Source organism: Pantherophis guttatus, chromosome 2, assembly GCF_059756535.1.
Source record: "Pantherophis guttatus breed Tessera chromosome 2, ASM5975653v1, whole genome shotgun sequence".
NCBI classification, from domain to species: Eukaryota; Metazoa; Chordata; class Lepidosauria; order Squamata; family Colubridae; genus Pantherophis; species Pantherophis guttatus.
In genome coordinates, this window is record NC_142064.1 from 36,301,202 (window position 1) to 36,317,235 (window position 16,034).

The 16,034-nt window shown below is 37.1% G+C and overlaps 2 protein-coding genes across 3 annotated transcripts in view; one reads left to right on the forward strand and one right to left on the reverse strand.

Moving 5' to 3' along the window:
* ANKRA2 (ankyrin repeat family A member 2) overlaps positions 1 to 5,771 on the forward strand; it is a 14,541-nt gene extending 8,770 nt beyond the window's left edge. The window contains exons 6-9 of the mRNA XM_034441156.3: positions 467 to 592; positions 1,645 to 1,711; positions 1,933 to 2,013; positions 3,061 to 5,771. Of these exons, the coding sequence (XP_034297047.2) occupies positions 467 to 592; positions 1,645 to 1,711; positions 1,933 to 2,013; positions 3,061 to 3,116 (330 nt within the window). The 3' untranslated portion in view covers positions 3,117 to 5,771. The remainder of the gene's footprint in view (positions 1 to 466; positions 593 to 1,644; positions 1,712 to 1,932; positions 2,014 to 3,060) is intronic.
* Positions 5,772 to 6,525: 754 nt separating this feature from the next.
* Positions 6,526 to 12,791, reverse strand: BTF3 (basic transcription factor 3). 2 transcript variants are annotated; one of them, XM_034441157.3, is made up of 6 exons: positions 12,614 to 12,791; positions 12,125 to 12,193; positions 9,378 to 9,491; positions 9,037 to 9,238; positions 7,668 to 7,724; positions 6,526 to 6,804 (listed from the first exon to the last, which is right to left on the reverse strand). In XM_034441157.3, exons 2-6 carry the CDS (start codon positions 12,191 to 12,193, stop codon positions 6,758 to 6,760), a joined length of 489 nt encoding a protein of 162 aa, XP_034297048.1. In that variant the 5' UTR covers positions 12,614 to 12,791; the 3' UTR covers positions 6,526 to 6,757. The 2 variants fall into 2 exon arrangements, with proteins under 2 accessions (XP_034297048.1, XP_034297049.1); XM_034441158.2 differs by lacking the exon at positions 12,614 to 12,791 and adding an exon at positions 12,355 to 12,555.
* Between the last annotated feature and the right edge of the window lie 3,243 nt (positions 12,792 to 16,034).

Sequence of the window (16,034 nt, forward strand, 5' to 3'; positions counted from 1 at the left end):
AATTGCCCATTTCTCTATTTCTGTATGTCCTATCTCTAATACTTTCATTGGAGCAATAAAAACCTTTTTCCAAGAATCATACTAAATGATAGGTTCATCAGTACTTAAACTATTGTTTTGCATTCCTGTTCTAAAAGAGGGATAGTGGGAAATATAATGAGTGAAGATATGTGATTATTCTTTAGGAATATAAAGGTTATTATAAAGAAAAACTGTCTGAAGGGCCAGATTTAAGAAGCAATTACTTTAAACTGCAACAGAGGAAGAATTATGCGTAAGAAGAAAGAGTGGTTCATTCAAGCAAATTATTCCTTAGCTGTTTAAAGATGTACTCATTTTAAAGAAGCAAATGGCTACATGTTATAATGGGGGTTTGACCCTTGGATTTAGGAGACCATTTGATTAATCTATGATTTCACACATGAAGGATCTTGTTAATGAAACCAATGCTGTTTTTTTCTGAAAGGGTGCAGACCCTCAAATCTTGGGAAAAGGACGAGAGAGTGCACTGTCATTAGCATGTAGTAAAGGATATACAGACATTGTCAAGATGCTACTAGATTGTGGAGTTGACGTAAATGAATATGACTGGGTAAGTTTGTCAGAGGAAGTGCAGCTACCATAATATGTAACACTGAACATTGTCTGTCTGTCTGTCTGTCTGTCTGTCTGTCTGTCTGTCTGTCTGTCTGTCTGTCTGTCTATCTATCTATCTATCTATCTATCTATCTATCTATCTATCTATCTAATCTATCTATCTATCATCACATTTTAAAACTGCCTGCCTCTATGAGAACATATCACAGCAGTTGATATGCCCCTAAGCAGAGCATAAAGGGTGAACATCCTTATTAAAATTTTTACTTCAGTTTCTGTTCTTTATATGATACTCTGTTTTGTGAATATGGCAAATTGGATTGTTTAAACGTATTTGACTTTATTTTCTTTGTATAATTCAGGGTTTTGGCTCTTTATACCAATCAAAATGACTAAGATCATTTTCAAGGCAGTTACGTTAGTTGGGTAGCCATCAAGTTAAGCTTGACACAGTAATTAGATAGTCAAAGGTCTACCATTTTAACGTAATGGTGGAATTCTTTTACAACATTCCTACAATGTATTTGATCTTGTCCATCCCTCTTTTCTGCTTCCTCTTCTTTTTTCTGTAGCCTTCCCAATTAACCTTTGGAAGGACTACCTACTGAGTCTTATTTTTCTGCAATTTCTGCTCTCTGTCATCTTATAAAACCATTGGAATACCAGAATAGCAACTCTCTGACTTGTTTTAATTCCCAAGCACTTTCTTCTTGTTATTGTCCCAGGATCTGAGAGCAACCTGTGGCTTGTACTTCCTTCCCACATTCCATGTGTTCATAACACCCGAATGCTTCCTGCAGTATTCTGGTCATCAGGCTAAATTGTAGCCCAGCCATAGGAAAGCCACCTAATTAGTGGGTATGAGCTAAAATCTAGTTCACAAAGGAAAATCCACCTTTCTATTGCTTTATAGACATTTGATAAGGAAAAGATGAATTGGGACCATATAATACACTTTGTTGACAAATAAATTAAAATGTTAGGACTAATGGTTTTATCATTGAGTTGTACAAAGGAAATTTTAAATTTTATTTTATTTTTCCTCAGAATGGCGGTTCACCCTTGCTCTATGCTGTTCATGGGAATCATGTGAAATGTGTCAAAATACTCTTAGGTAATTATTATTAATACAAATTAAACTTATAGTGCCCAAACTGTGTATGTGGTAGTGAACTCAGAGATACTGTGGGGTATTTTGCTAAATAAATGGAACTGTTAGTATGTTCACTCGAGCAGCCTAAGGACATTGTGAAATAAAGTTTGGGAACTTCTGGATTAAACAATGAGATTTAACATCCATGAACATATTCCTAAATGTCATTTTGTTTTTAAAAGAACATGGCGCTGATCCAACTGTAGAAACTGATTCTGGATATAATTCTATGGATCTTGCTGTAGCCTTGGGCCATCGTAGCGGTGAGTATTCAAGCACTTTTTAACATGCTATTGCAGCCCTTTTTACTGTCAATTGATTAGTTTAACCACTTAATAGGTTTTCTTATGCGTATATGAATGGGCATTTTAGAACCATGGCCTGTTAAATCAGAAGTCCTCCCAAGGTGGCGCAGTGGTTAGAGTGCAGTACTGCAGCTACTTTAGCTGACTGCTAGTTCAGCAGATCATTGGGTCAAATCCTACCGCCTCAAGGTTGACTCAGCCTTCCATCCTTCCGAGGTGGGTAAAATGAGGACTCAGATTGTTGGGGGCAATATGCTATTTAGTATACAGTCTTTGGTGTAAGCCGCCCAGAGTCCTCGGAGAGTGGGCGGCATAGAAATATGAATAATAAAAAATAATAATAATAAAAGTGTTTCTTGATGCTTCTTTAAACAACAGCATTCTTTACTCTTTACATAGCTAAGCAAAGATAAATATTATGTGTATCAATTCCCTTTTAATGTCAAGATAAAAATATTTTTTGATTCCTAACATGTTATAAATTGCTGTTTATTTGTTAAAACTGTGTGTGTGTGTGTATAAGACTGTACATATATACAATGTACACTGAGGACTAAGCTTTTCACGAATGCTTGGTTGTAGTATAGCATGTTCAAGAGATAACACAATAGAACTTGCTTTAATAATCTAAAAAACCATCAGATGTGTAGCTACATAAGGCACACAACATATATTTGCAGTGACACATTGTACATATATATACATATACAGGATGGTAGCTATGCTATTATCAGTGTCAAGGCTTGGGAATCTAGTATCTTGGGTCTAAACTTTTCCCAACATTGCTAACCACAGCCACTCAGAATTAAGTGTATTGCTGGGTATAACTTGGTTCTTTTTCTTCACAAGTGTAGTCAATTGTGTATTGGAAACTTATAGGTGTGTGCCTAATGCATATATCGACTATTACAAAATCTCACTCTAGTCCTCACATCTTTCAATACTTTTAGAAGAGTCCCCAGTTTAAAGAATTGAATACTAATCATGTTTTCCTCTCTATTTCAGTCCAACAGGTTATTGAGACTCATTTATTAACACTCCTTCAAAACATCAAGGAATAATATTTTAGCTATGGAATAAGAGAAGAAATGGACTTCTTGAATACCCATCAGTATAAAAGCATTTTTTAATTGGTAAAATAGTCCATTCTCCATTCTTACTACTTACCAAATGTGCTTGAAATGGTATGTTAGTGGCATGCATACTTAGCAGTTGATTTATAAGTAGAAGAGATTGCTTTTTGCCCCAGCAAACCTTTCCTGTACCATAGTGCTGGTTTATTGTTCCAATATTTCATAGTAGGGTCTATGACATTAGAATTTGTTTCAGTGTTTAGATACAAGAATGGGTAATAACACAGCACTTGAAAGCTGAATTTTTTTAAAAAATGGGGTTTATTCAAGCTATTTTTTTTCTTTTGAGTTATATTTTAGGTGAACCATGTTCATTTGAGTGATGTTCATAGATGTTTAAAATTCAAGCTCATTTCTATTTCATGTATGCACTTGAAAAAGGAATTGTAAAATGCTGATACACAAAATTATATCCCATGCTGATGTATGATTTATTTATACATTTCAAATTGATAGCAAGATAGTTTTTCAGACTGTATTAATGTATGTAATACTTTGATTCAGTTGGTGCCAATAGGGGTTTATGATGAGTAGTTTTGTGTCTATTTATTTTCATGTATAGACAACAATCAGTTCTTTGCTGTTTGTAGAAAGGATTTTTTTATGTTTACAACTAAGTTCTAAAATCTTAGAAGAACAGACTTTTTTATGCAAATAGCTTGTTTATTTCAGTGCCGCTATTGAAATATACAGGTTTAACATGATTTTCTACTATAGATTTAAGTATTTGAATTGGATAAATAATATATACACAAAAATATAGCTGGCTGAAGCAATAACCTGGAATGACTGAAAAAATTGTTAACATTAGCACACTATTACAATTAAAATATTGGTGTTTTAAATAAGAGCCACCTAAAATAAATGTATCTTATTGTAGTGTTTGTTCAAAGCCTTCTGTTTTAGGAATGTTACAAAAAATACCACTAAATGAAATTACTCTGGATTGTAACAAATTTGCAACCCATGCATTGATATTATCCTGAAAACGATCTTTATTGCATGTTATATGGAATTGTTAATTCTCACATAAAAACACAAAAAGCATGAGGTAAACATGTTTCATTGAAAATAGACCTACGTCTCTAAACTGCTGTGGGGAAATTGTGCAATACTTAATATATGGTAGATTCGTCTATGAGAATCTTACTAGCCAAAGAGAATTCTTTAGCTTCTGCTACTTATTTTTTTAGGTGGCTGAAAACATGTGTACCTCTCAATGTGTATTTAATATGCTATGTTATTATATTCTCAAGCCTTTGAGATAAAATGCTGTTTGATTCTATAGAATTGCAACTTGAAAGCAAGTCTACATTTTTAAACTATTGTTTTTATATAAAGTACAAATTGTGTTTTTGAGCTGTTGTCTATCATAATCTTTTCAAATCTGTTTTCGTATTGTATTTTTTAGAAATAGCCTTTCCTCAGTATTTAAAACTAGTAAGAAGCTACATGTTGCTGTTATTCCATATTTCCAATTCACCATTAAATAGTAGTTACCAGTTTTTTCCTGTAGTTCACTGAAATTGTAAAAGAAGTTAGCAAACCATTTGCACAGTATTCATTACCATATAAATAAAAATACGTAAGTTATGTTGATAATTTGTCTTCTGCAATAGCATGTTGAAGACTGCAGTTCTGGTCCCGGGAGTTTTATTGAAAGCAGCTAGACTGTACCAGCACAATTATAACTATTTGGTAAAATAGAAGCAATTCCTGCCACTACTCATAATAGCTATTTGTAGTACTTGGGTAAATGGCACTGTTGGATACTTTCCTACTGTATAACCTTCCCAGACAGATTGCAATCTTAAGAATTTATCTACAGTAGTCAATTTTTAAGGAGCGTATTCTTGTTAAAAATGGGGAGGGTACTGTATACTTTGTGTATGTCAATTGCTTTTTTTCATTATAATTAAGACAAAAAGAAGGATTTGCCATCCATTTCTTCATTAGTGGCAAAATGAAACTGATTTGCCATGACCTCCTTCCAGGAAATTGTTTCAACTTTTCCGTGCAGCCTACAAATTCTGGGTTTTCCTGGTGGTCTTTCATCCAAATAGTACCCAAGATAGTAATTAATCTAGCCCATGGCTAAATAATCTATCTCTAAAAAGAACACCAGGAAAGGCTTCTTTATGTGTCATTTTAGGGCATAGCACAGATGTCAAATTACTCATCTTGCCTGTGCCTATCTTTTTTAAACAGGTAACTTATCACAAAAGCCCTTCTCTGGTCTAAGACTGAAATACAGATTTCTACAACAAACTTTTGTCCAAGCACTAGTGCAGCTGATAAATTACAGCTGTTATTTTATCTAAAAATCAAGGTTCATTCAACTAAGAGACAGCATCCACTCTCATGAACTGTTCACTTGTGAACATTACTATGCTGATGTCTACTGTACTTGTAAGTTGTTTCTGTGAGATACCAATGTCTAAATAATTGTTTCAAATTCAATATTCTTTGCATCTAGACATAATGAACACAATTCTGCTGCTAATAATCCAGTTATTCAAGGCAACGTATAGTCATTTGGTGCTTTGTTAATAAAGTGCTGTCTTAAAAGTAAAAGCAAAAAAACCAGAACAGCTTCTGATGGTAATTGTATCGATGTGTAGTGATTTTGAACAATTCTTTATATTAACTTCCACATGGAAAAGAGAATGGCAACAATTGCTGTAAAGAATAAACTACGTTAAAAAAAATCACCTTATCACTAAAATCTCAGCAACTCAAAGATTATTCCTGATTATTTGAAAGTCTACTATTGTAGATGCCTTTAGATTCACCTGAAGCCCTGTGATCTTATTCTTCTGCATTGTCCAAACTTTATAGATGTATTAGTAAAGATCATACGTACATATTCATTTAAATAAACAACTTGAAGGGAAAAAATGTATATTAAACAACATCCTTTTAAGTTCGCCTTCTCCATTTTAGGCTCCTCAACATCAGATTTCTTCTATAATTCCCAGCTAATATAGATGCCCTACTGTTAAGAACTTGGAGCGTTGAAGTCCAGCATATCAAGAGGAGACCCAATGAAGGTTAGGTTAAACCATGAAACCTTTAACTAAAAGGTGCCAGCCTATCTATAATTTAGTAATCTAACATGTCTTTTATTCAGATAAAAGCTGAACCACCATCAATAATCTAGTTGTGAACTTAAATCCATTTCAATATGTTGGCATAAATCATTATAATAGGTAATGCAAAAGAGGTGGCTCTGCAAGATTTTAAGTTACTATTAAAGTAAAATTTGAAGCCAAGAACCTTCATTTCCCACCACTATCACAAGTAATTATTTTAATTATATACAAAAATACTAATAAAGTATTTGACTAAAGATTTAGTCTTTATTAGCTTTTGGACTTAGTACTTTTCCATTTTGTGCACTTCCAGCCCATTTGCACTGTGCATTAATAACTGAAGAGAGCTGCATTGAACCAAGTTTCCAAATATTACAGATCTTTAAGACTTAAGATCAGTACAAAATATTACAAATAAAAGTCACAATATAAAATAGCAGCTCCACATAATTTTCAAGTTTTACTGAACATGACAATTCAATTTGCTTCATTTTTGGAAGCCTCATCAAAGTTCTCCACGAGATCTGCAAAGAAAAAAAATGGAATGAGGTTTTTTTAAAGTGGAAAAAAGTCCTGTGCTATTTCAATGCTTATGCTAACATCTAAAGCATTTCAGAATTGTATATTTGTCAGAGGACATTAAGTATTAAAAGTTTCCTGCATAACTATACGACTATCTCTACCTCATATACTTATGCAACTAATCTGAGAGAAGCAATGCATTGTAATGCAACTATCTTTGATCAATTGCAGTCCTTCGGTTACATCCATTCAGTGACCGTTCAAAGTTATAACAGCACTGAACAAGGAGCCTGTCCTTGAGTTTCAGCTGGAATGTTGGAATGTCCCCACAATCATGCAACTGCAAGCAAGCATTCAGTGCCTGTCCACAATTGTGTCACAGAATTCCATGATCATATGGTTGCCATCTGTGATCTTTGCCAGCTTCCAGCAAGCGAATGTTCACTTGTGAACATTACTGTGTGGATGTCTACTGTACTTGTAAGTTATTCCTATGAGGTACTAATGTCTAAATAATTGTTTCAAGTTCAGTATTTGAAGCTGACAGGAAGTCACAAAAGTAACTGTGTGATGTCCTCGCTTGACAACCCAGGGCGATACACTTAACAGCAACCAGAAATGCCTGAACTATTGTGCCTTAGTATTACAGACAGCTGACTTTGCACTTTACAACTACCTCATTTGGCAATGGAAATTCTGGTCCCAACTTCTGTTGTGAGATGAGGGTTACCTGTATACACCACAGGTCAATCCATATTCCACTCTTCTAACAAATATTGGGCCAAATATAAAGTGGTAGGAACACAAAATATTCAAATCTTTTCAAATCCTGTCCTGAAAAATAAATGAGGCTAACAATTCTTACCTGGAACTTCATCATCATCATCTTCTCCAGTAGCAAGAGGTGCCTTTCCATCCACAGCTGAAATCACATATGAAAACATGGCTGAAGCATCTCGTCTTAATATTTTAACCTTCCATCACAATGTCTCTTATTCACTTCCTTCAGAATGAGTCCTATTGAATTCAATGGCATTTCCGAATAGACACATAAGAATTTGTGAATGTAATGCATTTAATACAGGAATAGGCCACCCAAAGTATGTCTAGAATTTTGTTGTCTGCTGTTTTCCAAAATAGTTAGATCTCATACATAGTTTGCTTTTAGGCAAGAATGAGTCCAAAATTAATGCACGTAATAAAATAAGGAAGAATCAGTCCAACATTATTCAAGCTAAAAAAAATATTCAGACTGCTCCCAAGGTAAAAACAAAAGCACTTCTGATTTCAGTGTTGTATTTGAGAACATAACTTGTAATATTTTTCAACCAATTTATATCTTGTTCTAGCCTTGGAAAAGACCAGATATAACCAGTTTTTTGTATGCAGAAAATCGGGCTGGTCATACTAATTAGTCAAAGGAAAACGTTAAGTTCCTCTTTTGTTCAGGAACTAAGAAAAAGTGTACTTGCAGTTTTCTCAATTCATTAAAAAAAGTCTTGTCAATAGAGGAACAGAGGTATTCCTGATTCCATTCTTTGGAAGAGGACATGAAAGACATCTGAATTATCTAAAATTCCAGGTAATACTTTTTTGCATGACACACTGAATCATTTTTCTAATTACTAGGCCATTACAAAACAATTTTTGCCTATTTTCTATTACAAGCAGTTTACACTTGTGGGCAAAATATGAACCTCCAGCTGCTTATTTGTGCCCTGCTTTGATTTACATCCAAGTCACACAATAAAGGTTTTTTTTAGTGGATTAAGAAAATAATCCTATTGTCTTCTAAGATTGATGCACTTTTATTTTTAAAAGCCCAATTCCTCCAAACAAAGACCTGATTTTTATCAATTCTTCTTACACTATAATCCCTGCAGCACTAACTCTACACCTATTGTGAAGTCTTTGTGGCCCCAACCTGATCTATGCTAATTATACAAAAACTTGTTCTCAAATCTTCTCTACACAAATCAGCTTCTGAAATATAGTTTTAACACAGATCTTTTATCCATTTGTCAAAAAGAACTTCTGTTTATCACGTCGTCTTTGTCAATCTGGGTATCAGTGAAAATGATGAACAATATATTAAGTTTTAATTAAGAATGCATTCCCATTGAAACCCAAATTTAGCACCTTTTTCAGAAAGCCTGCAAGCCTAGGTACTTAATAGAAGTGCTTTAAACCCTTTTCAGAATATTCATTCTTAATTATAGTGGGTCTTTACTTACATTGTTTTGGTAGAGCTTCTGCCAGTCTCCTCAAGCTTGTCAGACTATCAGCGCCAAGCTGGTTTAAAATGCTAGGCAACATTTCAGTCAGCTGCTTTGTCTCAGCATGGCCCGTGATTGTGAAAGTGTTAGCAGCTAGGGAGGCTTGAACTTTAGGATTGTTGAAGTGAATTACAGTGCCTTGGTTGGTGAACATGTTGACCTATAAGAAAAATATTAATTGTACAAATACATTTTTTATATGAGTGTGCTCCATTTCACCCATTTCCTAATAACTCCATTTTCTTAAAAGCAGCATTTTGTCAAGTCTTTATAAGTACTGTGAAAGAAAAAGCTGTTACCTCTTCGATCCCAGATATGTTATTTACTCCCAATTTCTTTAAGGAAAACTGAAGTTTCTTGTCATCTGCTGTAGCTGTTCTGTGAACTACCTTCTTCTTTCTACGAGCAGTACCCTAAAGAGAAAGAGTACATTTTTAAGTATCTTCAAAATGTTGTCTTTTGAGCACGTAAATGTCAGGCAGCCTAATTTTATCTCTGGATGCAGTAAGCACTATTCTTTCTACAAAAGCTAAGCAATTCCGCTGATAAACATGAATGAAGTAGGTTCAACAAAATTAGCTGAAAACACTTATACATAATATTAGCCAAATAAATATTCCAAATGCTGAAAATATATTTTTCAGAGAATTAACAGGAACATTAGTAGCACAAATATATTTATCTAAAGATCTCAATAACTTCTGATAGAAGAAACAAGATGTGAAACATTGTTAAATGCTTTTGGGGGTCTTTATACCCTGTTTTCTTTAAGTAATTCAATTTTCATGGGCAAACAAAGCATCTGTGAAGAAAATGATAGCAGATATTACTGCACCCATCTATCAGTCTTTCATTACTAGCAGGTGACATATATACAATAAAGCAAACAGAAAAAAAGCCCATTTCCACAAAACATCCAGATTCTCTTTCTTGGGAGGAAAGAATTCTGAGCGAAATTCTGTCAAGAGACCCTCCCAAAAAAGGAAAAATATAAAACATACTAGGTTGGAGTTGTATTTTAAGTCAGTGGGCTTCAATGACTGCAGCATGATGAGTCAATGTTTTAAGACAAATAGTCCTTTTTTTGAATCACATTTATTCTTCATGGAAATGGATTTCCACATTCTTGTTTGTGCACAGCTCTTGTATATGCAGTAAAATTCTAATTAAGCAATTCTGAAGTGTTTTACAAATGATGGATGCCAATTAATCAACCAGGATAAAGTGACAAATATACAGTAGCAATCTCTCTTCTAATTTTATGAACAGTAATAACCCACGAGGGATAGATTGGACAGAAAGATAATGATTGGAATGCTGCTTAATAAGTTTCATGAAGTTTTATGAATCCAATACCTTCAGTACTATACCGTACTCTGAAAAAATGAACAGTTTAATTCAATTAAATCAACTAAATTCATAGGCTAAGACAGCTTAGTCATTATTTTCAGTCTAAAAACTATACTGCTATACTGCTTTACATTACTTAATAACCATTTAGTGAATATGATGAAAATTATACGTTCTAGCTGTAAACATGCTGGAACCTGAAATTCCAGACTGCACCCTTAATTAAAAATAGTTTCTTATGCAAACTGAATCTAATACTGTTCGTATCAGAAAGGTACAATACACACCATTTTGTACACAGTCCGTGTTTAATCTTTGAACAGAATCCTGTTCATATGTATGCAAGAGGGCTATATAATTTATAAGTTTTCTTCCAAATAAGTGGCCACAGGACTATATTCCACAGCATTATAGCAATCAGTCTGATGAAAAAGTTAAGTCTTACTGAATTTGTTGAATCTTTAATTTAGGAACATGTAGCATAAAAAGATAATGTCTCTGTCAACTAAACCCAACTCCTGAAGTCCTCAGAAAATGTCCAAACAGTTTTCTTGGTAACATTATGACTATGTGATTCACTACTGCCGTTTTCCAAGAACTTTCTACACATTTCAGCCTATAGCCCTAGTATCTCAGGGACTAACTAACTACACCTTAATTTACCAGCTTTCAATATATATTTGTTTAGTACATGATGTATTGCTGGCAAATAATCTTTATCAGGTTATTTTCACAAATTGCCAGAAATAAAAGCATATTTATCAGATACTAATATTATGTTTTCAAACATGAAAACATCTCTGGCCAACCATCCCTTTTCATTAGCAGCACTACCATCAACTCAAATATTGCCACATGCAAACTTTAAATACAGTATGGTGAATGTAATGCTCTTCTTTAGAAGAGTTTTCAAATCAATTAGCAAATCTATATTTGATTAAATCAATAAAGACATAAGCACATTACATTTGTTTCTAACTATACATAGCTTTTCTCTAAAACAGAAACGGCCTTAGTTCATTTTTCGTTTTATTACCCAATGAATTTAATGGCTATGCAAGGAACAGTCCCCTCAAACAGGGTTCCTCACCTCAAAAATGGCTCCTCATACTTACAGTTTTAGTGGCAACAATGTGAAAATGGTGGACACTTGTGTTATTCCTGGGATGTTTTTTCCCTCAACTTTATAGCCCAAGCCTACAACTCCTGCTATTTTTCTGATGGTCTTTCACTCAACTATTAACCAGATCTGGCCTCACTTAGCGAGATCGTACATCATTTTAAGAAAGCTATCCGTTCCGACACCCCTCGCGACCTATGATTTACTTGGTTGACGTATTTTAACAATGTAATCCCATTAAATTCAGGCCTATCTAAACTAGGCCTATCTATGACACCACCTGCGATTAAACTCTCACGAAATGCTTTTGTTTAACAAGACCTACATAACACTAGACTACCGTAGGCGAGGCTCAACTCGCAGATCGCCCCTCCAAACCAGTTACGAAGTCATGCCTTCTACGAACTAATAATAATAATAATAATAATAATAATAATAATAATAATAATAAAGATTTAAACCAAGAAATCCAGACGAGCAAGCCCCCCCCCCCTCCGCCAAAGACGGCTACTGTTATAAGATCGTAATTTCTTCGAGGTTAAAGAGGGAGGAGAAATGGGAATCGGCCCGTCTTACCTTCCCACCGATGCGCACTTGGGCCTGGAGTTTAGCTAATTTTTCTTGATTCATGATCGTTTCTTTCATCTGAGGCAAAAAGGAAAAAAAAAAGGCAAAGGGGAGGGTTAGACGGGTAGAGCCCCACCGATTCGGGGGCTGACGGGATTAAAGTGGAGCCTCAAACGACCCCCTCTTCCCCCCCCCCCACACCTCCCTTCTCCTCCCCGGCCTTGTTCGGCTCAGCCTACGAGCAACCGCCGCTTCCTTATGCGAGAAGGCAACGTCCGCTGCCCAAGCGCCGGCGGCTGTGGAGCGACCGAAATCAGGCGGCCACTTCCGGAGGCTGCACCGGGATTCACTCCGCGCTCAAGGCCCCGGGCGTCTTCCCGACTCAAGGGGGGCCCAGAAACGGATCTCCTCTGCCACCGCCGACTTTCTTTTTTTTTGGTCTCCCTCCCGCTTTTCCTCTGGTGGGAGCGGTGTGTGTGTGTGTGTGTCTTGCCGTACCTTTGCGGGACGAACCGGGCGGATCCCGACAGGCGAGCAGGAAAAGCCGCAGGAGGGACGCGCCGAGCCCGAAAGCCGCACGCGGAGGGAACCAAGATGGCCGCCGGAAAGGAATAAACAGGCAGCGGCGAGGCTGTGAGGCAACTCGGCCTCTGCGCATGCGTACTCACTCAATTTTGCCCCTGTGCTTTTCGCACCTCTCGTTCCAGTTCACCGCTGGATCCTGGCGGCGTTGGAGACCGCAGCTCAAGTCTTCCCTCCCATTACGTTTCCGCCAGTGGGGCTGGGAATTATAGGGTGCTTGCAGGTGGAGCGATAATTCCAGTTGCTGATCCTGTTAGGTGGGTCTCGTTTTGATCCGAGGTACAAGCGTCGTGCGGAGTAAGAGCCATTTTGGTCTAGTGTGGTTAAGCCACCAGGCTAGAAACCAGAAAACTAAGTCCTTCCTTAGAGAGTAGGTGTCTTCGATCCGGAAAAAAAAGCAGATCCTGCACTTGCTGAAAAACTAGGAAAGAAATAAAAAGCTTTGTGTGGAGTGAGATTGAGCACAATCAGTTATTGCAGTCACTCTACTTGCACCAATGTTTTTCCAACTCGGTTAACTTGAAGATGGGTGGACTTCAACTCCCAAAATTTCCCAGCCAGCATGCTATATGTCAGTTCACACATTTTAAAATTGCCAAGTTGAAGAAAACATTGTTCTGCAGGCTGATCTAAAGTCCGACTGGTATAACAGGTGGAGTCCCTTTTGCTCCATTCTAGGAGTTCTGACCTAGGCTCCCTGAGAAAGCTTAAATCACACACTTAGTCCCAAAAAACCCTCTTTTATTTAAATGGCTGTGAATTATGGTCATTCACAGAGGCAGCACATAACTACCAGATGGCCCTGGCCCCCTCTCTGCCTCCAACGCAGAGCCCTCGTCCGAGCCTTTCCCAGACTCCAGAACTGGCCCACATTCCTCCCCAACCTCCTCACTGTCCTAATCTGCTGCCAATTCTGCTGGCGGACCACAACACTAGTATATAATACTTTAGGCCAGTCAAGTTATTTGTACATCTGAGCCAAAACCCTATCACATGATAAGTGGTTTCTTTTCATACAGTAAGTAGTGGAACACTTATGATTTTTTATTATTACCGGCATTATTATTAGTAGTAGTATTGCCATGAAAGCAAAGATACAAAAATCCACTGACAATCCAAACTGCCGACTTTGCAATGACAAAGTTGAATCTGTAACATTTAATATGTGAGTGCAGCAAAATCGCGCAAACTGATTACAAAGCTAGATATGACCAAGTTGCTAAATTAATCCAATGGTCATTATGTAAAAAATACGACTTACCTATATCTGAAAAGTCATGGGAACATCACGTGGAAAAAGTTCTTGAAAATGAGAAGGCGAAGATTTTGTGGGACTTTCAAATACAGATATATCGTTGGAACACAACACACCAGATATCACAGTTGTTGAAAACTGAAGCGTACAATTTATTGATATCGCTGTACCAGGAGACGCCAGAGTAGAAGAAAAAGAACTGGAAAAAATCACAAAATATTACAACCCGGTCATCGAAACTATACAATTATGGATGAAGCATGTGACAGTGATACCCATTGTCATCAGGGCACTTGGTACCATGTCCAAGAATTTTATAAAATACATCAAGAAATTGCAGCTTCCTGCAATAACACCAGCGGAACTGCAAAAAACTGCACTACTCAGAACATGGTACATTTTAAGAACATACCTGGTTGATACCTAGGATGCCGGCAGCAACCCATATCAACCATCAGCACCAGTCAATGATATTTGTGATACATTTTTAAATGTTCAGTTGACCAAGTTTCATGTTTAATGAATAAATAATAATAAAATGTATTGGCTGCCCATTTTACCATAAGATAAATGCACGGCTTACAGTCATCAAAAATACATCGACATTAAAACATAAATAAAGCAAAGATTAAAATGTAAGGACACATGGGGTGGGCAGGGCAGCATACAGAGAGGTGGGATCAGTGGTGGGTTGTGTTCTGTCCCCGTCTCACACACGCACACAAACAGCCAGCCAGGAGTTAAATAAAACTTGCAGACAATAAATTCCTTCGATACAGGATTGGCAGCAACCCAGTAGCTGCTTGCCAAGGACTTTACTCACAGAGGGAGGTGTTCCTCCTCCGTCAGATAAACCAAAACAAATACACAAAGCCACAGAATTGTCAAGTCCAGTCCGTATTAAATCCAAGGCAGGCAGATAACGTAGTTTCAGAGATATAATGCGATTCGCTAGTTGTTTAGTTTTGTCCGTCATAGAGCCTGAATGGCCACCACACCACACCCCCTTTTATCCCCTGTGGGGTGATTCAGCTTAATCTTTGGCACACCTCCTTTTCTGCTGCGTGCGCTTGTCTCTCCAACGCTGGTGTGGATCCAGCCAAGACTTATCTCCGTCACTGTCCGACTGAGACTGTTCGAAGATACTTGGCTCCTGGCCAATCTCTTCTCCTTCGGGACACACCTGAGGCATTGCCAGAGAGGAGGGTCCTGGAGAGGGAGGCCTGGCTAACTCCTCTCCTTCACTTTCGGAGCCTTCTCCCTCCGATAAGACGGGCTCGGGAGTCAGAGTCACAACAGGTTGCTCCCAGTTCACACCGGATCGCAAGAACTGGTAGTAAAAAATTTTAATAGTTCAGAGAACCAGTAATAAGATTGGCTGGCCACACCCCCAAATTGGTTCCCGGCCGTTCGCCGTTCGCTTACCCCGCCCACTCCCAATCTATTGCTGCCTCCTGAGTCCCAGCTGATGGCTAGAGGGAAAAAAACTGTTTAAACTCTTGCCGCAGGGCTTCAAAGGCCGCCCTACAGCTGATCAGTGTTAAAAGAAAACAAATGAGTAGACTGATGCCTGCAAAAATAGAAAAAACAGCCCCTTACAGCTTCAGCATAGGTTAAGTAGCACAAGTTGATTAGATCGGCTTCCCAACTCTCAGCTGATTTGTTCTCAGCTGTTATGCGCAGGGCTCTGTTTTTGCTAGCTGCAGAGTGCTGGAGCAGATTTTTTTCCCCCTAGCTATGCTGAAAAAACGAAACTGAAAGTAAAGCAGGGTCTTTGCTGCAATGTGGCAAAATGAAGCAGAGAGAGATTTTCTTTTCCCTCACCAAAAAAGGTAGGTGCAAAACTGCAAACAACGGGAAATTTAGGGCAAAAGAGGAGAGTTTAAGATTTTAAAACACAAAAGAAAAAAAGCTCTCTTTAACTAGGGAATTGTAATAATTGAGATACTATTAATTGTATATTGTGTTGAAAGCAGAAATGATTAAGTTGTGGTTTGGAGGAATATATGGGGGAAATTATTTGGTTTATTATTGGTAAATATAATTAATTGATTTGTAAGAAATTGGATTGCATGGAAATAA